Source organism: Triticum urartu, chromosome 1, assembly GCF_003073215.2.
Source record: "Triticum urartu cultivar G1812 chromosome 1, Tu2.1, whole genome shotgun sequence".
NCBI classification, from domain to species: Eukaryota; Viridiplantae; Streptophyta; class Magnoliopsida; order Poales; family Poaceae; genus Triticum; species Triticum urartu.
In genome coordinates this window covers 474,278,121-474,297,157 of record NC_053022.1, presented here as the reverse complement: position 1 = coordinate 474,297,157, position 19,037 = coordinate 474,278,121, and the positions used below count along the sequence as shown (strand labels likewise).

The 19,037-nt window shown below is 51.0% G+C and overlaps 1 protein-coding gene across 1 annotated transcript; it reads right to left on the bottom strand.

Moving 5' to 3' along the window:
- Positions 1-9,334: 9,334 nt before the first annotated feature.
- LOC125520286 (cytochrome P450 94C1-like) lies at positions 9,335-11,213 on the bottom strand. The gene has a single exon (XM_048685172.1). The coding sequence runs from the start codon at positions 11,113-11,115 to the stop codon at positions 9,529-9,531; it is 1,587 nt and encodes a 528-aa protein (XP_048541129.1). The 5' UTR covers positions 11,116-11,213; the 3' UTR covers positions 9,335-9,528.
- Positions 11,214-19,037: the final 7,824 nt, after the last annotated feature.

Sequence of the window (19,037 nt, the reverse complement as noted above, 5' to 3'; positions counted from 1 at the left end):
GGAATAGCCCATTATCGAACAAGGATTGCCTCATCGCTAGCCTGGATGATCGCTTGGTGAGTTTATTAAAAAAAACATTGTAGACATGTTAGTTAATACGAGTTGCACATTTTTAGCCATAGCTTCTTTGTTTTTGAGGGGATACATTAGTGCTAGTTGTATGTTGACCTCGTGGGCCTTTTTTCCTCGCTTCGCCCCGATGGGCACCACCACAGGCACACACACGCACATGGAGACCACCAACGACGACGAGCTCATGCACCATCTCGTCATCCCTCGCTCGCAAACGACAACTCCGACGACAGGTGCGAGGGGCGGGGGGCGGTGGGGTCGGGTGACGCTGCAGTTGTGGGAGGAGGGCAAAGAAGTGCGGCGGCGTGACAGACATAGCTGGCTGGCCATATCCCCTCAGCTCGCCCTCCCATTGTGCGACCCCAGACAGGTTCGAGTTGGTCGGCCTTTCTTCGTCGTGGGCATGATGTGAGAGATTTAGGGGCAATTTTTTATGGCGAACGCTAGGCGCCGGCGCACCGGCCGAAAGTTTCGGCCGGTCCCGCCCCAGTCGTTTGATGTGAGCCGCTTGGCCAATGGATCTGGGCAAAAAAACTATTCGCCCATGTCTTCTTCCTTGGGCTGGATCTGCAACTCCCGCTCAGGATCCTCGTCGGCGCGCCTGCAATCCCCACCGATGGCCGTCCTCGTCGCTGGCCGTCCTTGTGGTCGGTCCCCACCCTCACCGGTCGTCCTCATGGTCGGACCCCACCCTCGCCGGCCGTTCTCGCCATTGAATGGATGTAGTCAGAAACTACCTCAATCCATCCAACAGCTGCGCCTGCGGTTGCAGCTCCACCGGCGACGGCTATAGCTCCCCTCTGGTTGTAGCTCCATCGCCCCCCCTCGCCGCTCGTTGCACGGAATTGCGTCGGCGACAACCACCAGTCAGTCAACGTCGTTGAATGGATGTAGCAAAAAACTTCACCGGTAGTAGCAAAAAAAACTACGGATGCAACAAAAATCAAACACCGTCGCCGTCTTCGCGAGGTCGCAACTCCGCCTTACATGGATGTAACAAAAAACTTCAGCGGTGGTAGCAAAAATCTACTACGGTTGCAGCAAAAATCGTCGTTGTCATCGTTGCGAGGTCGCAGCTCCGCCTGATGGATGTAGCAAAAAACTTCGCTAGTAGTAACAAAATCCAACTACGATTGCAGCTTCTCTTTGTTGCGCAGTTCCTTTGAAACTTTTCTTTCTATGGTTGAAGCTTTTTTCAACAGCCGTTGACGCTGTTCTAGATGACGGTTGCAACACTAGTATACGCGAGTGCATCCAGCCATAGCGGCCGGCGAGGGAGTGCCTGGACGCCGGCGATGGAGGTCGTGGTCGGCCAGTCGCAGCCCAGGAGGGAGGAGGGGGGAGGGGGAGAGGAGAGGGAATGTGCCCGCATGAAGGCTGGAGGTAAGGGATGGATCTGGCCATGGCGGCAGGCAGCCATGCCGGCCGACGAGGGGTGCCTGGCCGCCGGCGATGGAGGTCGTGGTGGCTCAGTCGCAGCCCGGGAGGAGAGGGGGGAGGGGATCCGCGTCCATGAAGGCTGGAGGTAGACATGAGAGAGCGAGCGTGATGGAGAGACCGGTGGAATTTTCAGCCGGTGCACCGGCTTTAAACGTTTCCCCTTTTTTATAGAATCTGATAGGCGGGTTCCACATGTCAAAACAGCCAGTGTAACGGTCAAAGCTAACAAGGTCGACTGTTGTGCCACATCGGTGCATACGAGTGGGCCATCCCTGTCATAATAATTGGGTTAAACCGGTCAAAACGGTCACTACCAACAAGTGGTTGTCTTTAGCACAAAAGTGGTAGATGGGGGGAGCTTGTAGTTTTCCGGGACACATACACGCACTGTGCTAGTTTTTGGTTAAATACCCATTTAAAGAAACTTTGATTTTAAGTATAATGGCTCATGGTTTGACGACCTTAACAAAACGGAATAGAAACACATGTTTGAGAGAGAAAGCGTAACCAGCTAATAGACCGCATGATGGCGCGGTACAGAACGCACGCTCGCCAAACCATGATTACATCAGGCTATGATCACGTCCCACGGGCAAGCCAAAGAGAGAGACGCTGCCACTTAAACCACTACCATTCCGATCTAATCATGTGCCGCCGACCGGTCGCTGGAGTGGCCACCCCAACCCAACCTCCCTCTCCATTCGGCTAATCCGGTCAGACGGCACCCCAGTTTGAAAGTTCTTCTTTTGCACGGGCCCGATCGAGGCCTCCGAATTGACAAGAATTTGATGCATTGGAGTGTTTAGGGCATCTCCAACCATTCGGCCCCACAGGGCGCCTAAATAGAGCGGCCTGGTACGTGCCGGCACTAGTTCGGTCCCTGGGGGCGACCTAGCTCCCAGTCACGCCCCCAAACGCCGGTTTCAGAATGCGGGAAATTTAAACTTGTCGTTTCCGCTTTCAAAAGACGCCACAAATCCGGCGATCGGACGTAGTCTGGCGTTACAAAAGACAAGCACGCCGCAAGTTCGCGTGCGCAATGATTCACTCGGCGGGGTCGGCTCCAGGCGTTGGCGGAGTCGGCGTGCGCGGGCTCGGCGGTGTCGGAGCTGCTTCGGTGCTGGGCTGTGTGGGCACGGCTTCGGCACTGCTGGGCGGCGATGTAGAAGCGTCGTTCGGGCTTGGCGTCCGTGTGGTCGTGGGCGCGGGAGCTTGCGTCGTCGGCGTTGACGTCTGCATCTGGTTCAGGATGAGGCTGCGCTCCGCCATGTACCACGCCCTGAGCTGCTCGTCGTCGCTCTGGAGCATGTCCGCCCCACCCATCAGAAAAGCCATGTCGGTGTTCCTCTTCTTCGCGGCGACGTTCGTCCGGAGCAGGTCGAGCTTGATGGCGTTGTTCTTCATCAGCGACGACCACCGTGCCTCGGTCTTCTCTTCATGTAGGACGGTCCGGGCCTGGGCGTCGGTGAGGCAATGCTCGATGGACTCCTGCACTCATGCGGTTGCCGCGTCGGCGTTTTTCCCCTTCTTTGCCAATTTGTGGCCGTTCGGCCGCCCCTCTGACGCGCCCGGAGTCGTCGCGTCCGGCTTGTATGTCTCCTTGGCCTTGTCGAGGGCACGTGGACTTCCGCCCACTTCTCGCACTTGTCAATGCGCTTGTAGACGTGGAGGTGTTTGAAGTCGGCGTCTTGGTTGTCGCGCCGATACATGATGAACATACGCAGCAGCTGCGCGGAGGAACAAACAATTGGCGGGCGGCGGGCGTAGACGACGAAGAGATGCGGGCGAACGGCGTGCGTACCTGATTCTCAACGCTGGCGCCGCTCTCCGGGCGAGCCGCGACCTCCTCGACGATTCCATGCCATTTGTTGCACGCCAACTGGATATGGCCCCAATGGTTCGCCATCGCCTTGGAGCGGCGCTGCATGTAGACGCCTATGAAGTACGGATCGACGAGTTTCCGCTCGTCGAACTCGGCCTTGATGCGGTCCCAGTACGTCTCCAAGCTCTGGTTCGCGCTGGTGGTCGGGTCGAGGCAGACGACTTTCCATGCTTCGGCGAGGCATTCCTCCTCCTTGGACGTCGACTTGATGCGCGGTTCGCCTGACCTAGCCGCCCGCCCCTTCGTCGGAACAGGAGCCGGCTCCTCCTCCTCCTCCTCCTCGTCCTCCTCCTCGGGTTCCTGCGCTTCGTGCGCGTCCTCGCCGTAGACGTAGCCGAGCTCGGCCTCCATGTCGCCGCTGAGATCCACTACCTCGTCCTGGGTGGCGAACCCGGAAGACGCGGCGGCCGCGGTCGATCCTGTCGCGATGATGTCGTCCATGTCGGCTCCTATGTCATCGGTGTCGCCGAGGTGCGAGAAGGGCAGCGGTCCACGGCGGAGATGGGGCGTCGGTGTGGACGCGTAGTCGGCGGGCGGCGAGTAGTTGTATGGAGGGTATTGCATGCCGACGAAGGCGGGCGAGGGTGTGCGCGTCGCGGGGTGGCCATGGGGGAAGGTCACGTTTGGGTTGAACCCACCGTGCGCGTCGCCGTCGGCGTAGCCGGGCGACGACGAACCCCATGGAAATTCGACGCCTTGCTGTCCTCAGGGCGCATACTGGGCGTGGCTGACGACAGGTGGATTCATCATCCCCGCCTGGTCGACAGAGGAAGACGCCGCCGCGCGCGCCGCGTTGTCGCGGGCCTTTTTGGCAATGGCCCTGTTTCGCCGGTCGGCGATGACTGCGTCGCGCCGCTGAACTTCCACCCTCCACTCAGCGTTCGACAGGCCTGGTGGCTTCGATGGCGGCGCCCTCGGCTTCCTCTGCTTCGGCTAGGTCACGGTGCCAGTCGCGGTTGCCGCCGCGCGCGGCATGGCGTACTTCTTCGGCGGCATGGCGGCGACTGGAAGGCGAGCGGGAGGGGGTTTGGCGGGAGAAAGGGAGGAAATGGCGGGAGGAAGACGAGCGAGTGGGAGAGATGCGAGGGAAAAGCGTCAAGAAACGGCGGGAAAAGGCCCTCGGGTCGCCGCCAGGGCGGACCCACACGCCTTTTTCGCTTGTGCCGGCTCCCCAAGCGCCTCCCAGAGCGCCGAGTTCGGCCTGGGTGCGCCGGCACTAGTTTTGGTCCGAGCCGGCGAAAAACGGGCTTCTGAGGACGTGACTGGGCCGTTTTTTTAACGCCGGCACGACAAAATCATTTAAGAAGGGCCTGTTGGAGACGCGACTGGAGATACCCTTACCCTGTCAACGTTGCAACACTCCATGGCGACAGTACTTTTGCCCTGGAGACCGACGGCTTCCGGCTTCTGTCGGCCCGGTCGATCCCCCGGCCCGCACGGCGCCACGACCGCCAACGACCAAAGCGGCGCGTGAGGAGGCCCGGGCCAGGCCACACTGATGGCACCGCGCGTCGTTTCCCGGCCGCGCCTCGTGCCCGCGGCGCCGCTATTGGCCGCTTTCCGCCGCGCGCGCGTGCGCCCAACGAGCTACGTTACGCGCCCACATGGGCTACGCAGTGCACGACGACGCACGCATGCGACGGCCCGCCGGAGAGCCCCACCACCACCGCCGCTGCAACTGCAACTGCAACACGAGGTGGGCGCCGCCGCTACGTGGCCACTGGATATCACGCCCGTGAGCAGTGAGCTCGCCTGTCTACTCCTGCCTGCCGACCTGCCGGCCCAGATTCTGGTGTGGACGCGACGGGCCGACCCGACGCGCCGAGCCGTCGTGTCTCGCACGGAGGTCGCGTCTCCGGCTCACGTCGCGCGCCACCGGCCCGGCGCGCCCCGAAAAGGATTTTTCGGGCATGTGGCAAATCACACCAGCACCACCATGGTCCATGGCACCGTTGCTTCGCTGTACTGCCGCTCTGTTTTGTTTATCCCGGGCGTGTGTTTGCCTTAGCTTGCATCGGAAACGGAAATGGTTTAAGAAACCCAGCGCGAGCGAATCTTGTGAAGGGGAGCATGCGCCGTGTGCTTGGCCATTGTTAATCACCTTCTATATTGCTCGTGGAAGATGGCATCTCGCGGTCGTGCGTACAACCTGTATGTAGCCTTGTCCGTTTTCGTTATCATTAGTCCAACAGCGCCGCCAGAGTAAACAAATGAAGCAATCTGACCCTGGAGGGAATACTAAAGAAAACCGCCGGATCTATGAAAGATTCCCTCTTTCCCTCAGAGAAAGCAAATTAAAAGAGAGAATGTTTTTTATACTTATCAGACTGAGCTCATTACTCTGTATATATAGCACTTACGTGTCGAGCAACCGGCCACTTTATCTCTGACGGACTTGTAATCATAGTTTAAAAAACCGAACCGGCGAAGCTGGCGGTTCAGGTTTTTATTGGTCGGACCGCCGGTTTGATTCGATTTTCTAAGCAATAAAAAAATACATATTTTTTATCAATATATACACCAACTAATAGATAAAAAAATGTGTAATCAGAGGTGACCGTCGAGTGTCTTGGTCATCCTGCTCGGCTGCTCCTGGTCTGGAGTCTAGAATGAAGGGAGGCAACCGGAGGGAAGCCTGGTCGATTTAACTGGAGCGGAGGGAGATCAAAATTGTACGGACCAGTCTAACCAGGTGGCGACAGCCCCTCTCCCCAACCGGAATAGGGGTGGTGCGGATGGCGGGACGTGGAAGTGGCAGCGTGGGCTGGTGGCCTGGTGCTGCCTCGCGGAGCGGCAAGGGGGAAGTGGCGTCGCCACGCCATGGTGCCAAGCAAGGGTTGCGTCGGAGGGGGCGTCGACGCCCAATAGGGTTTGTCCATAGATAAAATCGAGAGAAAATGTTCGTAAAATGGCTGGGCCCCTACTAAAAGAGGGGGTTTCTTCCTTTTCTGATTCTATCCCCAGCCTGTTGGATGAAAACGAGTTGATTGAGGGGATTTTTTGGAAACTACATCGAACCGACCGGTTTTCTATGAACCGCCCGGTTCATTGGTTTTCCAAAAAACGGCCGGTTCGACCGGTTCGATTGCTCGAGTGGTCCGCTGCACTTTAAAACCCACAAGGATAACTTGTTCTGGTTATTTCGTCCGCTTTTTTAAACTATACTTGTAATTAGCCATAAGTTATGCATAGGTCTTCTCTTTGTTAGTGCATGGGTGAGTTTCTTCACCAATCACCACACCGCAGCAACCCTTAAAATGCGGGCGCACACAAACTTCTTTCGCAATGACGTCACCGTTGATAAAGCCAAAGGAGGGGGGGTGAAATTATATATTAAAAATCAACTTTGAACCAAAACATAAGCAACTTTCAAGCTAGAAAAAAAATTAACTTTGAACCAAAACATAAGCTACTTTCAAGCTAGAAAAAAAATCAACTACAAACATAGCATTTGCTAGTTTCATCTCATGTGAAATGGAATTCCAACCTCCAACCTAATATAAATTGACATTCTACCCATAAAAGAAGTCAACTTAACCCGCCTAGATTAAACTTCAACACAATATAATCATATTTTTACTCATAACATCCAATATTCTACCTACAGAACCGATTTCTCAACCAATATCAACTCGATATTCATATTGAATAGTATGTACACCAATTTTCAACTTGGAACTAAAGATAAACAATGAGCAACTACCCTATATCATCTCGCAGCCATGAGAAGGTGCGACAATGTCTTTGGCGAACTTGATCGCGCCTTTTTGACATGTAAGCCATAGGTGGCATGTGCGGAAACCACGACGATGCTCGTGCCGCAACTAGATGGCAAAACCCTAGCCCCATGACGGAAAGGTGCTACACAACATACGCATGAAGGTGGTCATGCATCTGCTCCTGAAGGTTGTTGGACGCCACACTAGATGTGGGAAGAGAAGCTTTGTTAGTCCCGACAGTCGGTGGGGAGGAAAAAGGGAAAGAAAGTGTGTCGGGTAGATGGTGGCACTTCGTAGCAAGAAAGCAGCGTTGACATGGTCGAAGACATAACATTTTTTTTATTCTTGCCCGAGTTTACCCTACCAAAAATTTGAGTATAGGCAAAATTATTAGGTCGGCGTTTTGCTTGACCGTGAGTCAACCAAATTTGGCTAGAGAAAATAAACTAGAGTTGCTAAAGGAGCATTGTCATAAAAGAATTGGAAATCGGCCAAACAAGGACCAATGTTTTGGCCATTTCGAGAAATTTGGTAGGGCAGACAATGATGGCAATCAAAAAATATTTTGATTTTGTATCTCGCGTACTTCGAATTTGCGATGTGGAAACTAGCGAGATCTAGAGGCTTGTGAACGGTTGCAAGGATGGATTGTGGCGGATCACATGTGATCGGAGCTACATAAACTTTGTAGTGTATATTCCCTTATGTCTTTTCTTAAAAAAATATTCCCTTCTGTCTTAATACAGGAGGCACGGAATGCTCTTGCGTGTTTTTTCTATAAAAAAAAGTGGTAAAAATGAGACAAGTAAAAGGTTAAGGGAGGGAATAACCATTCTTTTACATAAAAAACACCCATTTCCATCTAATTTTGAGCATTGATTGGCAGGGACAACCGCAGCTGGACGGTCGTACGTACGCGAATGTGATACCGAACACATGTGACGAATATGAACTACAGTAGTACTCCCACGACTGTATACCCTCCCCTTCCCTACCAAACAAAACGTGCTCCCCACCTCGCCCGTGTCTGTCTGCATGAGAAGCGAAACGTTGGGGGGCCGGGGGATGATAAATGAATGGATTGGCAGACGACTGCAGCACATGCGTGGCCATCGCACAGCAGCGATTCGTTGGCAAGGCGTCCGGAAGAACGGTCTCGTGCATGGCACTTGGAAAGGTAGGATCCGATCCAACAGTTGCAGTCGCACGAGGCCCCCGGCACATGTGCATTGCCCCCCCTTCCACTCGAGTCTCATCGTAGTAGCACGTACTTATCCTTGTGCTGAAATGAGTTTCTCAATTTTCTTTTCCTGGATTTGCTAATTCTCATCTTTCATTTAAAAAGATCAACATCTACTATCATATATCATAGGTACAAAGCATCTTAACTATAATAAAACTACATCGATATTCCGAGACCACCGAAGAACCATTAATACTGCCAGAACGAGCCGCCGATGCGTCGCTGTCGCCGTTCCTCTATCGAAGCCGGGTTGACCTTGTCGATGACAGATGGAAAGTGTTTGTGGACATGCCCCTAGGACCAGCGTACTGGAGCCGCAGTCATCGTCGTTGAACCCTCGAATAAATCTGAACCACCTGACACTAAACGTCGTCACACGACGAGAAACTCTAACCTCACTGCTCCAGAAAGATGACATGAATCTATACCGGAGCTCCGTCAACTACATCCAGATGGACGAACTCAAGGAGGATCGAAAACCGAACTCAAGAAGGGGAGAGTTTACCCTAACCCTAAAATAGATTGAATTACCGAGGCATGTCTTTTTTATTTAATAAGATTAATCCAATAATGTAAGAGTTAAATGAGACTTTGTTAGTTCTCATCTAGATGAGGATTAGCAAATCCCAAAAGTTTATCATCTCAATCACACACATTGTTTATCCTCTGGCAACGCACAATTCTCTTCCTCTGCATAATCGAACAACAATAGTACACTGCAATTCATTCAATCAATGGCCGACCACCTCTCAATAATTGAATCGATGCTGTCCATAACTAGAAAATCCACGCTGAAGAACATCTGTTCTCTAACTTTGCATCGGATGGGAAATCTGTCATCAATAATGGCATCGGAGGTTGGGGCACGAACTTGTGCGTTGAACTTGGAAAGATCTCCGGCGGCTGCACCGTTGGCCCAAGTCGCACCCGAGGAAAGGTCACTTAGCTTTAGCCTAATCCGCTCTTACGATGGTACTCATTCCTTCCAGCGCACTCACCAAGCTGGGTGCTGCCATTGACTCTCGAGCAGGAGTGGATTACAACAAGTTTGCGTGCGCCCGATCACATCCGATGTGCGGTCGCAAAGCAAAGATGAAACGAATAGATCCATCCATCCCGTGCGGCTGACGGCGACGTTTTGACTAAGTAAAAAAAAAAGTTACTGTATAAACCTAGCCGCGCGCACGTGCTCGCCGGCGCACTTTGACCGGCACCCCCCCGGCGAACGTGGCGGTGAGCCCCGGCGCGAACTTGGGCCGCCGCGAGCTCCGCCCCACCGTCTCGATGTCGAAGCCCTGGACCACGGCCACGATGGCGGCCTTCATCTCCATGATGGCCAGCTCCTTGCCAATGCAGACGCGCACGCCGCCCTGGAACACCGGGTACCGGTACGGGCTCTCCGGCACGAACTGGCTGTCCCGGAGCCACCTCTCCGGCCGGAACTCGGCGCAGTCGGGCCCCCACACGGACTCCATCCGCCCCATGGCGTACGCGTGGTAGGTCACCCGGGTGCCCTTGGCCACGGGCGTGCCGTCCGGGAGCGTGTCCTCCCCGGCCGCGAACTTGGAGTCGAACTGCACCGGCGGGAACAGCCGCATGCACTCGTACAGGGCCGCGTGCACGTAGTGCATGTCCTTGAGATTCTCGGAGGAGGCGATCGCGGGGTGGTCGTCGACGTCTCTCCCTCCGGCGGTGACGCGGGAGACCTCGTCCCGGATCGCGTCGGCGACGTGGGGGTGGTCGGAGAGGAGCAGGAAGAAGGCGGTGAGAGCAGAGGCGACGGTGTCGCGCCCGGCCAGCAGGAAGCTCACGACGATGTCGCGGAGGTACTTGTCGTCGTTGATGGAGCCCATGAAGCGCGACAGGAGGTCGTCGCCCGAGGCAGTAGCGGAGCCGAGCTTGCGGCGCTGCCGGATGACCTCGGCGGCAAGATCGTCGACGAGGCCGATCGCGTCGCGGAGCTCCCGCTCATCCCCTATGTTGAGCAACCGCTTAAGCTTCCAGACCACGTGCATGGGCGCCGTCGCTCGCCGCGCCGAGAGCATCGACGCCGTGTCGAAAGCGTCGGCGAACGCCGACATAGGCAGGGACAGCTCGAGGCAGCCGGGGTCGAGGCCGAAGGAGATCTTGCATATGCAGTCGAAAGCGAAGCGGCGGAACACGTCCTGCAGGTCGAGCAGCTTCTCCTGGCCACCCTGTTCAGCGGAAGCAGAGTGGAGCAGAGGAATGAGGCGGCACCTCAGCTCGGAGGCAACGACGCTGGCCGTGAAGGCGCGGATCGCCGGGGACGCGAGCTCGGCGGCGGCGAGCTTGCGCTGGAAGAGCCAGGAGTCGCCGTCGACGTTGAATATGCCGCGGCCGAGGAAGTCGGCGAGGATGGCGGAGAAGGGCGCGCCCTTGGGGTAGTTGTCGAACCGGCCGCGGAGCATGTGCTCGACGGTGGCCGGGTTGGCGGTGAGCACGTTGCCGAGGACGTGCACGTGCACGGTCCGCCCGGGCTCGCGGCGCAGCAGGTGGGCGAACCAGTCGCAGAGGTTGTCGAACTCGCCCGTCCACGACGCCGTCAGGTAGGCCTCGCACACCGCGCACGCGCACCACCACGGCGGCCGCAGCCGCATGGAGCCCAGGAGCACGGCGAGGGCCAGCGTGCACACGGCCGAGGCGAAGAAGACGGCGGCCACCGGGCTCGCCAGGGCGTGCGCCGCGACGTGACACGTGGTCGAACCCGCGCCCGCGCCCGCGACCATGAGGAAGAACATCGATCGGGGCTTTCCCGAGCTCCTTTCGCGCGCGTGCGCTCGGCTCTGCTTTTATGGTAGTGTGTGCGTGTGCGTGCGCGTTTGGCGTTGTGGCTGCGCCCGCGGCGTTTTATATACCGGACCGACTGTACGTCACGTACCTGAAATGTTTTCATCCATCCATCAGTCACTTATACAGGAACTGCTAGATCATAATCCAACGGTTCAAAACAGATTCACTTCATCTTCAACCTCCATTCCTTCTTTCCCCTCCCGACCCCCAAGCCTACCCCGCCCTAACCGCCGGCCTCCACCACCCGCGGCCGGTTGGCGCTACCGCGCACCGCTTCACCGCCCCGTCCTCCCCTCGACCTCCTCCCACCGTCGTTGCTGGTCGCAGCCCCGACCATCCCTCTGAGCCCGGCACCACCCATGAAAACCTCCGACAACCCCCTAGCTCCCACCCCTAAGATAGATAATGGGGCCATTACTTCAAACTAAGATAGATGGTGGGACTAGTTCTTCTCCGACAAGATCTGGTCAAGAGGGAAGGAAGAAGGAGAAGGAAGGAAGAAGAGAAAAGGTGACTGACGGGAGAAGAAATTTCAGGCACAGAGAAATAGCAAATCCGTTTTGGAGGTCAAGGCCTTCATTTTAGAGGAAGAAAAACAAAATTGAATATGGTTTAGGTGATGTGGTGCTTACTTGTCTTCCACACAACCTCATCATCATCCAACCAATGCAGAAAAATAACCCAAAATGGATATTCTAAAATTGAAGTCTTCCAAGACAATATGAATTTCAAAATATCAGAACTTTGGTTAAATAAATTCGATTTCATATACACTAAGGGATATAATAATTGTTCTTCCATTGAAATTTTTGTTAGATGTACTCCTATAAACAATCCAGAGTACTTTCACATCATACGTGTTTCTAAAAGTTCATGTGGTTTTATGAAGAAAAAACTGGTCTACGGATTTTGCTAATAGTGTGTGACAGATAAAATATACAGGCGTGCCAATATACTTTTGTATAGAGAATAATAAAGAACCAAAACATAAATCAAATAACTCTATATTTGTTATTTTTTCGAGAACTATAGTGAACTATATTTGTCTAGGTGAATGCATCACATTGCACCATTATGTCCAAATCTGCGACTGTGTGGTTTCAAGTTCCTGGAGTCTCATAAGACAATCTCCTTACTTAAATATATACAATAATGAGTTCCATGGAAACCTAAGTGGTTATCTTGAAGTCTATGTACCCTATTCTATAAATGTGCATAATACAAAATATGAATGTCTCAAAGCCTAGGTTGCCCCAAAACATTGTATTTATCCGAGCTCACGTGATTCCAGTAAACAGATAGAATACCCTCCTCAGATCATTCGAAAGTGATTTTGATAATTCCAAAAATGGTTAAGGCGATGTGGTGCTTATGTGCCTTCCACGCCACCTCAACATCATCCAAACAATGTAGGAAAGTGATTTTGCTAATAGTGTGTGACAGATAAAATATACAGGCGTGCCAATATACTTTTGTATAGAGAATAATAAAGAACCAAAACATAAATCAAATAACTCTATATTTGTTATTTTTTTCGAGAACTATAGTGAACTATATTTGTCTAGGTGAATGCATCACATTGCACCATTATGTCCAAATCTGCGACTGTGTGGTTTCAAGTTCCTGGAGTCTCATAAGACAATCTCCTTACTTAAATATAGGGGTGGAAAGTGGTAGCGGATAATCCGAAATATCCGATATTCGTATTCGAGAAAATGCCTATTCGTATCCGAAACATCCGCATCCGAACCAAAATGGAAATGGAAATTATCCGTATCCGAATTTATTACACAAATAAAAAATAAAATATGGTAGGAGATTTTGACACAAATATGGATATGGAAGTGGATATATCCGTATCCGAATAAGATTATGGGGGGTAATTTTTAAAATTCTAGGCCCAATATTCCAATTATCCAACATAAAAGCCAAATAAGTGGTCAAATTTTACTCTTTATATGATTAAACTTATAAATTATTATGCATTACAATAGTATTTATTCATAAACCTATTTATCATTGACTTATTGTATGTCACAAGTTGATTATTTTAGGTCACATAGCTATCGACTAATTTACTTAAGCAATATGTTGATATTATTCGTATCCGTTCTGAATCAAGAAAATATCCAATACGTATCCGTATTCGAATAATATCCGAGCCGCATCCGTATCCGATAACATCCGTATTCGGATTCGTATTCGTTTTGAAAATATGAAAATGGAAGTGGTAAGAGCACTATCCGATCCGCATCCGATCCGTTTCCACCCCTACTTAAATATATACAATAATGAGTTTCATGGAAACCTAAGTGGTTATCTTGAAGTCTATGTACCCTATTCTATAAATGTGCATAATACAAAATATGAATGTCTCAAAGCCTAGGTTGCCCCAAAACATTGTATTTATCCGAGCTCGCGTGATTCCAGTAAACAGATAGAATACCCTCCTCCGATCATTCGAAAGTGATTTTGATAATTCCAAAAATGGTTAAGGCGATGTGGTGCTTATGTGCCTTCCACGCCACCTCAACATCATCCAAACAATGTAGGAAAAAGCAAAAAAAAAGATTTTCCAAAATTCAAGTTTTTTAAGAAGAAAGAATTTTTTAAAAAATCATAATTTTAGTTAACTAAATTTTATTATTAGAATTATTGAGGTATCTCCCCTTGAGGTTTTCTTTAAACGTAATTGTCCACAATTCAGAGTACTATAAAAAATACGTGTTTTCCAGATTTTATGTGGTCTTATGAAAACATGCGCGTGCACACACACACACACAACGGTCTAGGGACTTTGCTATTAGTGTGATACATAAAATATATCGATGTGTTAGTATATGCTTGTATACAACATAAGTAAATGAAAACACAAAATAGAAAAAACTATATTAACCCATTCTTTCCGAGAATAATAGTGAATATGTTCCGCATCAATGCATCACATTGGCATTGAGTCTGACTGAAATTTGCAATTTTGCGGTACGAGTTTCTAGAGTCCATAATACAATCTCGTTAATTACATATAGAATGAGCCTCGCTGAAAACATCATATTAAATTTTGTTGATGGTCAATCTTGAAGTCTATATACTATGTTCTCCAAATGCACATAGATAATGCAAACAGCAATGTGTCAAAATGCAGGCCGGCCAACAATATGTATTTTTCTGGCCTTATATGTCGTGAGCTGAAAATGTAGGATGAAATAAGAAGTGTTCGGCCTCGCCGGCCAAAAAATAAGTTCAGCTTCATCGGCCATGGAAGTGTGATCATGACTCCATACCGGCTGGATCTCCTACACCATAGTTAGTGGCGGACAGATGAACAATTCAAAATTGTGGGAATCAAGTTGTTGTACATAAATAAGAAATTGTACGCACATGTGGACTGACACCGTCTCCAGGCATGGGGGGAATGAAAAAAATAATGACAAAGGTGAGTGTCTTTCCTAAATCAGAATTCAATGTAAATCTAGCACATGGCAAAAACATGTGTGAAATAAATTTTCTTTCTCCTAAATAGTGGAAAACTCCACATATGGCGTCGGTGCTCTGAACTTGCATGCGGCTTCTCCCTAAAAAAAATCTTGTGTAGTGCCCATAATAAATCATTGAAGCATGCATGTGGTTTTTTGGTTTGGAAACCTGACATGTTAAAAACACAAATTTATCAATGCACAAATAAGTGTCTATATAATATGAGAAAAATATACGAGTTCTCTCGTAAACAAATACACTTGTCATAAAAATGGAGCTTTTTTTTTGTTTTTTACAGAAGAAATTCCACAATTTAAATATATGGATTGATGAAACTATTACCGGTAGTTTCATATATATTATATATCAAAGCATGATATGAAAGATAAAATTATTCAGAAATGTTATACACATTCTAAAAAGAACAAAACACTCGATCGTTCACTTGGTAGACCATCTTTTATTAGTAAATAACAATTGTTGTGCACATAATCATACACAAATAGATTGTACTGGTTAGATATATCATTGTCTATAAACAAACCAAATACACTAGATCTTCATAATTATACATAAACAGATAATAATCATTGGGTCTATATAACCGTACCTAAACACTGCATAACTACAACTAAAACAAATCATAACCGGGAGATCTGCGCATCTAATCATTATAATTGCACTTAAGAAATATGGCTAGAAAATTATTTATAAGTCCATATGTCAATATTAGTTAAACTATACTAATCTAATGTAAGACATGTTATATTAGATGGACAGATACACGATTGGAACCTTGTAAAAAAAGTTATAGCCAATAAAAGTATTTATCTTACTATCCATGCTCCATAGAAAATTAGTTTATTATAAATATCCTAGGGGAGATATTCAAAAGAAAATGACTGAGAAGAGATTAAGCACCAACGTGGGTATCGATGTGAGGAGTACTTTAGTGAAATTGAAACCGAATCTAGAGATCGTGTGGTCATTTATTTGTTTAAATTTTTAAAAATAAAATAAGAACACTCGAGAGCCATGTGCTTATATATTAAGATAGAAAGCAAGGTTCATTTACAAGATTGTCTCTAAGCGCCATGGAAAGGCTCCATCTCAAACAGGTCCACGGGAAGAACTATGGTGCTACTCGTTTTAGACTAGTGTTACCCTTCCGCCACTCATGACAATGGTTCTTGATTTTCTCGAACACCACTCCAAAGGAGGAGGGGGCGTTCTTGAACACCTTTCTGTTTCTCTCAAGCCATATGAAGCGTGGAGTGCATAGGATCACCGAGTTCATGCCCTTCTGTAACTTCAGGGGACAATGTGTTGTAGAGAGGTCCACCACTGCATGGTTGAGTCATCGATGGAACCGTGGAGGGGACAATCTGGTGAATTCCGATCCACCTTAGCACCTCAGGCGACACCTCTCGGGCGAAAACACATCTAAGCAAGAGGTGCTCGAGCGTTTCATCGCGCTGGCAGTAGAGAGGGCGAAGCAAAATTTCCCTTTTTTACATGACAGACTACCCCAATTGTATATGCAAGTGAGAATCACACAAGAAGCGCATATAAACGGAACCCGAATAATTTGTATGTGTTTTTTTACGCCCGATTATCTGTGTATGTATGTAGGTTCACAGATGATCACATTTCTTATAACTTCTTCAGAAGCTCAACCTATATGATTTATTGCATGTCTTGACGAAAATATTCCCATGTGAGAAAAGCACACGACGGAATGCACCTACAACTAGCTGCGCGGTTTCTCATCTCCGGATGGGAAGGAGGCGCTGACAAGTCTCAAGTGGTACGAGACACAGGTTATGACATGATATTTTGATGCACTCCTCTTGGCGGGAAGCTTCCTGCCGCGTAGTTTCCTCCTGCTCGCACGGTGTGATTCTCGTGCGCGAAGGACGATCGAATCAAAGCCGACCGCGCTGCTGCAAGTAAAGTAAGTTCCATCCGTCCATCCATCCAGCATGTACCCGGGACGGACGTAACGCCACCTGCATGAAAAGGCCCCGATCAATCAGCTCGCCCGCACATCCATCACCGTCACCGTCTCGCCGAGCGTAGCGGATCGCGGCGAGACAGCCCGAGGCCAAAGCCTGCCACCCTGGCTCCTCTATCCCCGTTCCATCCCCTCGCCACCGCCGGGCGCGGCCCACACGCCCTCCCGCACACCCGCACACGCGCACGTTGCCCGCACGACGGGCCGGCCGACCGAGGAGCCCTCCATGCCGCGCCTACGCACGTAAGGCCAACTCCACCACGCGACCCTATCTTATCCGTCCCCATCTATTTGGAGTAAAAAAAACAAACGAGACGGCCCAGCGCGCGGGCGTAAACGGATTTTTGTCCGTTTTGTGTCCGCTTTCGACCCATCCCCGGTCCAAGTTTGCGCCGGTTTTGGGGTGAAACAGACAGCGCGCGAACGGGCGGGACGCGCGCGCTTGTCCTTCCGTAGCCCGCCTGTCGGTGGGAGAAACCAAAACCCTCCCACACCCATTTGGCGCCATTTTCCCCAAACCCTCACACGGCCCTTCCGCCGCCTCCTCTCTCCCCCGTCCATGGCCGACGCCCCGCCGAGTTCCGGCGGCCTGGCCGTCGACCCGACCGCAAAGGTGAAGAAGAATGCGCCAAGGAAGCCGTGGTCGGAGTGCACGCCGGAGGAGATCGCCAAGTTGGACGCGGATTCGACGAAGAGGAGGGAACGGAGAGCAGCCGTCAAGGTCAATGTCGCCGCGACCAAGTTCGCCGCCCAGCGCGAGGAGCTGGAGGCCACGCGGCGAAAGGCCGCTGCCGACGAGAAGGAGGACCTCGTCAACAAAGCGCACGCCATCCTCATGTTTGGCATGGGCCGTCCGGCGGGGTTGCATGCAGCGGCTGTCGGCCCGGTGAGCACAGGCTCGTCGGTCGCCCGGCCTACGCACTGCCAGTCGCCGACATCGCGCGTCGCGCCCATGTCGCCCGGCTTTCCTCCGCCAAGGCACGACGGCCAGACCCGTTTCTCGGCGTCGCCGGACGTGGGCTTGTTCGCGCCATCCACACCACGCCCCGCGACCGTCATCGACCTCCAGTGGCGAATGCAGAAATAATTTTCAGGTGTGGCCAAGCTTATGAAGGAGAAAAGCATGTAAAATGCAACTGACCAAAAACTGCCTAGAATATTAGATGTATAAATACTTTGTGTTTCGCAAATACAACTAAAATCCAAATTTAAGTACCATATTCTATTATCCTGCGTGTAGTCGTGCTCTGTTCGGCGGAGTTTTACATCATCCCCACCAGCTACGTACTTGTAGTACCAGGTCCATATCCAGCACGTAGGTGTACCAGTACCTTTGGTTGAAATTTAGGTGTGGCAGCTGCCAGGCCTTGCCAGATAGCTGGCTCCGCCACTGTCGACCTCAACGTCACGCCTGAGTCCAGCAACGGCGGGCGGCCGTCCGTCGAGATGCAAAGAAAGCAGGCGCGGGCACCGTTCACGGGTACCATGCCCCCCCTCCCCCCCCCCCCCCCCCCCCGCGTGTTGTTTGACGGAATGCCAACCTCAACGGCAACGGTCGACGACCCCTTCTACAACCAGTATATGGAGGACGTGATCTTCCAGGGTGGGCATGGCCATGCCTACGACCCCGAGGAGACCCAAAGTCAGGATGGTCGCGCCCAGTATGTGCCCGATGAAGAGGCCGACGACCGTGCTGACTACGACCATGGTGATTCGTGGCATGAAGACGATGACATCTATGTCGAAGGTGAAGACGAAGATGAAGACAATGATGTTGATATTAGTGGCGAGCCATTGTTCATCGACGAGCTCACCCAAAGAGCGGAAGCACAAAAGAAGCGGAAGAGCATTCGCACGGGTTCATATACACAAGATGAGGACAAGTTAATTTGCCAAGCTTGGATGGAGATTAGCCAAGATCCAAGGACCGGCGCGCAACAAAAGGGCATTGTTTTTTGGACGAGAGTCCACAAAACATTTCATAAAAGGAAGATGTTTGAGCCCTATCAAATTACAAGCAACCGTGGCATCGGCTCGATTCAAAAAAGATGGTTGTTCATCCAACAAGAGTGCAACAAGTATTGCGCCGCATTTGAGAGCGTTGAAGCACGGCCCGTGAGTGGACTCGGCGTTGGGGACATGGTATGCTCTCCTCTTTCTTGCCCTTTCCGTTGCTACGGCCATGAGACTTCGGCCGTGTATATGTTTGCATGTTCACTTGTTGTTGATCATGTGGTGTAGGCATTTCAATCTTTGGAGGCATTCAAGGCCCGGCACAATGACAAGCCATTCACTCTTACGCATTGTTGGGCGCTCATCAACAATTGCCCTAAGTTTAAGGACCAATACCGTGAACTATAAAGAAAGAGAGGACTGAAG

Excerpts from the sequence above, each read along its gene's own strand:
- LOC125520286 (XM_048685172.1), bottom strand. The coding sequence starts at position 11,115 with ATGTTCTTCCTCATGGTCGCGGGCGCGGGCGCGGGTTCGACCACGTGT.